At 37.2% G+C, this 7,984-nt stretch overlaps 1 protein-coding gene across 2 annotated transcripts in view; it reads right to left on the bottom strand.

Moving 5' to 3' along the window:
* Positions 1 to 3,112: 3,112 nt before the first annotated feature.
* Positions 3,113 to 7,984, bottom strand: part of LOC127846490 (phosphoenolpyruvate carboxykinase [GTP]-like) — a 28,555-nt gene continuing 23,683 nt past the window's right edge. For both annotated transcript variants that reach the window (XM_052377770.1, XM_052377771.1), the window contains exons 11-14: positions 6,670 to 6,835; positions 6,243 to 6,355; positions 4,337 to 4,413; positions 3,113 to 3,834 (exon numbers count right to left, since the gene is read on the bottom strand). In XM_052377770.1, coding sequence (XP_052233730.1) covers positions 3,819 to 3,834; positions 4,337 to 4,413; positions 6,243 to 6,355; positions 6,670 to 6,835 — 372 coding nt within the window. In that variant the 3' untranslated portion in view covers positions 3,113 to 3,818. The remainder of the gene's footprint in view (positions 3,835 to 4,336; positions 4,414 to 6,242; positions 6,356 to 6,669; positions 6,836 to 7,984) is intronic.

Here is a 7,984-nt window from a genome sequence, read left to right as displayed (position 1 = left end):
ATTTATGCCTAGTGGACTATCCCATCCTGCTAAATTGGATCAATTTATTTCCAAAATTAGGGATGTCTTGTATATTTTTTTTCTATACTAAGAATATTTCTTACATAAATTCATTTAAGCAAACAGCGCAGACCCAGATGAGAAACCGCATCATGCGGCGTCTCATCTGGGTCGTACGCTGTTTGCGAAGGCATTTTTTCTAGACGCTAGGCATAAATGGGTTAAATTAATATCGCGCACAAGACATATGGCCCTAGCCTCCCAAAAGATCAGGTAGTTTTAATTCGGTCAAAACTTAACACGAAATCGGGTACCGTTCTGTACACAACAATGACCCTTATGGTACATATTATAAGACAACCATGTCTTGCAAGTGCAATCTAGCACGATAACCGTCGGTGTGGACTGTCTGCCTTAAGCAGCAGTGCCGGGCTCTGAGAGCACCGACTCAACAATAATTTGAATGAAGTGAAACTGACAGTTTATGTGTGAAACGTCGGCATGGGCTATCGGTCTTAACCGGATAGTGCTGGGCTCTGAGAGCACGTAGGTAGGGATTGACCCAATCCCTGTAGGGAGGGTCGAAGATTCGAGCCCCATGGGGACCGATTGTCGAAGGATGGATGTTTGTCATGGGACTTCCGAAATGGCCGCTTCGTGAGCCGAGAGCTAGTTTAAAATGAATGGTTACTCGGACTTCTATCCGCCTGGCGCCTGGCCTAGTGCTAGGAATTCGGAGGTACATGGTATACACGCAAAACGTGTCTCATAAGTCAAATAGGCTGGCCCTTTAAATAGGGGTGTCACTACAATAAAAAAAGACCTTTACCACTATACCGGCTGCAGTCATGATTCATTTTCAGGTACGGATACTGGATACGGTTAACATTGTTGTTTAACAAATATTATTTTAACATCAAACTATTTTACCACTTTTGTACAAAGACACGCTTATTGCATATAGGATAGTCAATGTCAGTTTTATTTACTTCTTAGAATCCATTGTTTATATTTTGCTTATTTCGGTTTCGAGCAAAGCAGGAATCTAAGTGGATCACATATATTTGCATATTTGTTTTAACTTTTAAATATTGACTATAATTATTGTTCTTTTATTTGAGTAATTGTATAGCCAATGTATTTGTGAATTTCTTAGAATCCACGGTTTGTATTTTGCTTATTTCGGTTTCGGGCAAAATATGAATCTAAGTGGATCACACAAATTTGTATACTTGTTTTAAGTATTGGCTTTAATCAGTGTTCTTTTACTGAAGCGATTGCCAGTTGATTCTTTTGTAAAGCGCCTTCGAACGCACACAACTGTATGAAAAGAGCGCTATATAAATGTGGTATTATTATTATTGTATCAAATACAATCGCACCGGTGCCACTCCTATAAACTTATTTTTGTTAGGATATTCTTACATGAAATTAACTATTTGAACGACTGGCCAAGTATTGAAGCCCATGTGAGATAACATTTGACACAAAACGTTAAATCTTGTTTAACCGCAGCTGATAAATTATTTCAAACGAATCGAAATTTCACGCATTATTAACGCATTTATGCCTAGTTGACTCTCCAATCCTTCCAAATTGGATCAATTTATTTCCAAAATTAGGGATGTCTAGTATATTTATTTCTATATTTAGAATATTACTTACAGAAACTCCTTTAAGCAAACAGCGCAAACCCTTATGAGACGCCGCATCATGCGGCATCTCATTTGGGTCTACGCTGTTTGCCAAGGCCTTTTTTCAAGACGCTAGGCATAAATGGGTTAATCAATATTTTCCTTCACGTTTAGGCATACTTTTAACTGATTTTATCTGCATGCTTTTTTTAAAGAAAAATCTTGACATGCGTCTACATCTTAAAACAACCACAGTTTTATGCCTTGTTTGTAATTCAAAAGTTACGAACTGCTGTCATTTAAGCTTGCTATTACAAGTTTCGACTCGTGTAATTTGGCGCTCAGGCTTTGTTTTTCTAGTGGGATACTGTAACGTCAACAAGAGGGCCTGAAAGGCCCAAAGTCGCTCACCTGAGATAACACCTGAGTATTGGGACAAATATTCTGACCAAGTTTCATGAAGATCGGAAAATAAATGTGACCTCTAGAGTGTTAACAAGGTTTTACTATCGCCATATAAGGAAAAATGACCCGCCCCTTTACAGCCATGTTTTTCAACCAACCGGCATCATTTTTTAAATCTTCAAAGATATTATCGGGATGAATCTTCTGACCAAGTTTCATGAAGATCGGACAGTAAATGTGGTCTCTAGAGTGTTAACAAGGTTTTACTATAGCCATATAAGGAAAATGCCCCACCCCTTGGAAGCCACGTATTTCAAGCAAACATAATTATTTTCGAACTCATCCAAGATATCATTGAGACTAATCTTCTGATGCAAAATTTCATGAAGATTGGACAATAAATGTGGCCTCTAGAGAGTTAACAAGATTTTACTGAAGCCATATAAGGAAAAATGCCCCGCCCTTTGGAAGCCATGTTTTTCAAGCAAACGTAGCCCTTTTTTAAGGTAATCCAAGATATCATTGAGACCAATCTTCTGACCAAATTTCATGAAGATTGGACAATAAATGTGGCCTCTAGAGTTATTAAGGTTGTGCTTAGGTGAGCTAAAAATGTCTCCGTAGTTCATATCATTGTTCTTGTATATTGTTTTTTAATTTTGAATGCAATAGTGCGCGCCGGAACACACAGAAAGCCGCTATTTATTGTTTTCCAAAAATTATTTAGGACAGACAAAATACATTGAAATTCAATTTAACCGGTGGAATATATACCCATTAACATAATTTCAATCCGCATCATGCTTAATTTTTCTAGGCACATGAATTTGACAATCCTCTGTAAACGTGTCACTGTCTAACATTGCAACTTCATAGCAAATCTGAGCCTTAATAAGAGCAAAGTTCATGTTTGTAAGTACAGAGTAATGTCGCCAAATTTTAACCATGATAAATTTTAGAAACAGTTGAAATTTTAAACAACTTAGTCTTGAATGAAAAGCTATATAACACAGTAGAACATAGTAATCTTTACAGTTTGTGTTGTGATATAAACCAATATAAAGAAGGCAATATATGACTAACATGTTTTATTACATACAAACCCTCACACACTCTATAAACAGCTACAATAGGCGAGTTATGCGTATAATGTCACACTTGAAATATTATGAAATCAATGTTGATAGCTGTAAAAACAAAACAAGAAACAATAGTCAAGAAAAAAAAAGATAGCATTCTGTTTACTAATAGATACACCTCAAGTAATGATTGAGAAGAACATCAACATAAACCTGTCAAAGTCAGAAAAAATACTTTAACCCTTGCATTTGAATGGTAGAATGCGTCCGTAAATATGTGAAATTATATTATACATATATATGAACAGATCATTTACATTAAATTAAACAAAACAACATCAACACACCTAACAAGTAATTAAAACACTGTCCACATGTGAGGCTTTTAAATGCAAATTAACTGGGCGACTAAAGCCCTTACATACGTTTTCTGTTGGAAGTCTTCTATTTAATAATAAATAGGCAAAGATACAAGCATCTAGTCTTTATTACAGAAACACATGTTGATTTATAGTCACTTTCAATAATTTCATTGGTAATTATAGTTATGTTTTTTTAGTTTGGCAATGAAAGAAGCATTTTTATAGCACACTGTGACATAAAATGTTAAAAAACTGCTTTCTTTTCGACCCAATCAATATGTGTTTTTCTTACGCAAATCAACTGATACACAAATCGGTTAGCTAGTCCTCAGAATTTTTTATTTGCCATCATCACTGAAATAAAATTATAGGAGAATTTAGTTACCTGTAAAACACATACTATAAACACATAAGCACACAAAAGTCAACAACTTGCCAATCTACAATCTACCGAATTACAATAGTTCTTAATTTTTTATACCTTAACTATGCTAATCATAGTAGTAAATAGGTTACATTGAAAAACATATAAACTTAGTATTTGGTAACATCACTTGCACCAAAACCGCCATATTTGCAAAATAAAATATGATCCTGACATTAACATCAGACAAAACACTAAAAGAAGATTAAAAAACAAAAGAACAGCATGGAAAATATTTAATCATCTTTAAAAAGTACATTCCTAATAACAACAACTGTTTAAAAAGTCACCCCTTGAACAATAAGTAATTTTTATTGAATCTCACAAAAAATGTCAAAAATAACTTGAACTTCTGTTAAACAGGTCAGTCCTTGAAAATAGGGCTTTTTCAAAGCCAAGAATCTTGTGAAATACAAGCACATTCCCCCTTACGCGAAAAGCTCTTCTTCGATTCTCTTCTTCTGAACGGCAAGCTCATCACGAATCGCCTGGGGAAGATCCTCACCAACCTGCAAGTGGTGATAAAGGGGGGTAACTCAGTGCAGTCAAGATTTAGAACAGTTGAATGTAATACTAGCAAATACTGGTCCTATGAATTAATCCTTTACCACTTAGAAACGCACTTTGACGCTTTTGAAGTCCCTTACAAAATCAAATTAAATTTAAGTCCTTTCTTAATATATTCAAGTTTGAAAGGCTTCATTTCCAACACTAAGTTACTGATGAGCAGCAGACAGCATAAAACATGAACTGACTGTGAGTTACTTGCAGGCTATCTTAATATTTAAGTTTAAAAGGCTTCATTTCCAACACTAAGTTACTGATGAGCAGCAAACAGCATAAAACATGAACAGACTAAGAGTTACTTGCAGGCTGTTCTGGTTTCATGCTGTTTATATATAGCCATTGTCACTTTGCTTCTGAGTGAGAAAGGGTTACTCATTGAACTAATGAGCTGCAAATAAAAAAGGGAGGTAATTATGTGCAAAAACAAGAAGTCCATGATGGCCTAAAAGCGCTCATCAGAGTTCAAAATACACCAATTGTTGAAGACCTGACCTGGTGATCAAGTTTTTTACCTTCTACATTCAGAATTAAACTTGGACTACATATTAAGAAAAGCAAATTCTTTGAATAGATATCCCCGGCCATATCAAGTTTTTTTATGGATGGTTGCAAATCTCTTGATATACGGTATAATCCTAAAAAAATATTTAAGTGTAGTGTAAATGTTTGTAAATGCAAGTCTCCGTATTGATATCCATACACCCATGCAGTTTCATATTGAAATATTGTAGCATATCTATGATATAGACCTAAAAAGTGACACAATACAAAAAACAACACATTAGCAATTACTCTAATTTAATAAAGTGATTTTTTTTTATTTTTTTTTGCATGGCACTTCTCATCATTAATATCAATACACTCATGAAGTTTTATGTTGAAGTCTTGTACTGTATCTGAAAAATACAAACCTTCTATTTGGACTGACCAAATGATATACAGTGACTCCAATATAAACCCTTTCTTTGGTGTGAATAACTTTTCATAAATGAATTAGGAATCATAATATTTGTCAAGACACTCTCAATTTTTGCCGCAGATATATCTGCCCAACAGGACTGGCAATGTGTTGAAAGAACAAAATACATGCCATGGTTTGCGTCATATACCGTAATTACTCTAAGTTTTCAGACACTAAGTTCTCAGACACCCTCTTTTTTAGCCAAAATAATTATTTTTCATGACTCTATATTTTCAGACATACGGATTTTCGTCCATAATTAATGACTCCAATTTTTGGACAGTATATTTTACAGCGCTAGTTTACTAGATTTCTGCTTTCGCTTATCCATCATGAAGTTTTACAACCGGATTATCGTAATAAAACCTGGCAAAGAATAACCTGATGGCAATGGCCCATTACAATTGCGTTATTGGTTAGATTACCATGTATACCTGTAAAATAAACAATGGTTTCACCCAACAGCATTTGAAATGATTTCGTATTCAGGAAGCAGTATGTTTTTTTTATACCATTTCAGGTAAGAAATTGAAGTTATACTTTATTGAAAGCAGGGAAAGGAGAGCACAGGACAATAAAATTATTGCACATATATTAATTAGTTTTATTTAATTATAATAATTGACAAACAACCATAACATGTATGTCTCTAAAATTTTGGACGCTCGTAATTTTTAAATATTTTTCGTATCTAAATTTTCTAGGAGTAATTACGGTATATAAATAAATGTAGTATGAATATGTGAAAAGCTTCAAATTGACTGATGAAACGATGTTAAGCCTGTAAAGCTTTGTAATGTTTGTACATACCTGCAGGTCAAGGAAGCGAATGTTTTCCTCAATGTCCGAGGTCCAGTAGTGCTTGGGCAGACTGAACAGCTCCTCCCAGTTGATCTTGCCAAGGCCGTCCATGTTGATCGAGCCTGCAAAATGGTATGTTGTTAGTTGGTGATTTGCAACCCATGCTCCTGATCATAAAAACACTCCCATCTTTGAACAGAAAGTAAAGCTTTCCAAAACGTGGATAAATTGATTGTGCAACATTAAAATGGCTGTCATTGTTTGTGTAATTTGCTAGTTTACTAGTAAATGAAATATTTTTTCTCCAATTTGACAACAAAACAGGGGACACGTTTTACATGTTTGCAGTTAAATATAGTACTTGGATTTTTTGCAGACTGCAAGTTACTGGTTGCATATGGACATTTTCACTTTGTTTCTGAAGGATTAAGCATACCTTTCTTTGGCAAGTAGCCGATGGGAGACTTGATGGCTATGCTGTCATCCCCCTCACATCGCCTGATGATCCAGTCCAGGACTCGAACATTGTCACCAAAACCGGGCCACATGAACTGACCTTCCTCGTCTACTCGGAACCAGTTCACATGGAAGATCTTTGGAAGCTGTAAAGGACAGGAAAAGACATGAGCACTAGCTCTGTGAAACAAGGGTTTAATGCTTGAGCGTAAAGTGTTGTCCCAGATTAGCCTGAGCAGTCCACATAGGCTAATTAGGGACCACATAGGCTAATCTGGGACCACATAGGCTAATCAGGGACCACATAGGCTAATCTGGGACCACATAGGCTAATCTGGGACCACAAAGGCTAATCTGGGACCACATAGGCTAATCTGGGACCACATAGGCTAATCTGGGACCACATAGGCTAATCAGGGACCACATAGGCTAATCTGGGACCACATAGGCTAATCAGGGACCACATAGGCTAATCAGGGACCACATAGGCTAATCAGGGACCACATAGGCTAATCAGGGACCACATAGGCTAATCTGGGACCACATAGGCTAATCTGGGACCACAAAGGCTAATCTGGGACCACATAGGCTAATCTGGGACCACATAGGCTAATCAGGGACCACATAGGCTAATCAGGGACCACATAGGCTAATCTGGGACCACATAGGCTAATCTGGGACCACATAGGCTAATCTGGGACCACAAAGGCTAATCTGGGACCACAAAGGCTAATCTGGGACCACATAAGCTAATCTGGGACCACATAGGCTAATCAGGGACCACATAGGCTAATCAGGGACCACATAGGCTAATCAGGGACCACATAGGCTAATCTGGGACCACATAGGCTAATCAGGGACCACATAGGCTAATCAGGGACCACATAGGCTAATCTGGGACCACATAGGCTAATCTGGGACCACATAGGCTAATCTGGGACCACATAGGCTAATCTGGGACCACAAAGGCTAATCTGGGACCACAAAGGCTAATCTGGGACCACATAGGCTAATCAGGGACCACATAGGCTAATCTGGGACCACATAGGCTAATCTGGGACCACAAAGGCTAATCTGGGACCACATAGGCTAATCTGGGACCACATAGGCTAATCAGGGACCACATAGGCTAATCAGGGACCACATAGGCTAATCAGGGACCACATAGGCTAATCTGGGACCACATAGGCTAATCTGGGACCACAAAGGCTAATCTGGGACCACATAGGCTAATCTGGGACCACATAGGCTAATCTGGGACCACAAAGGCTAATCTGGGACCACAAAGGCTAATC

This window comes from Dreissena polymorpha, chromosome 9 (assembly GCF_020536995.1).
Source record: "Dreissena polymorpha isolate Duluth1 chromosome 9, UMN_Dpol_1.0, whole genome shotgun sequence".
NCBI classification, from domain to species: domain Eukaryota; kingdom Metazoa; phylum Mollusca; class Bivalvia; order Myida; family Dreissenidae; genus Dreissena; species Dreissena polymorpha.
The sequence above is the reverse complement of the archived record's forward strand: the minus strand, read 5'-3'. Positions and strand labels throughout refer to the sequence as shown.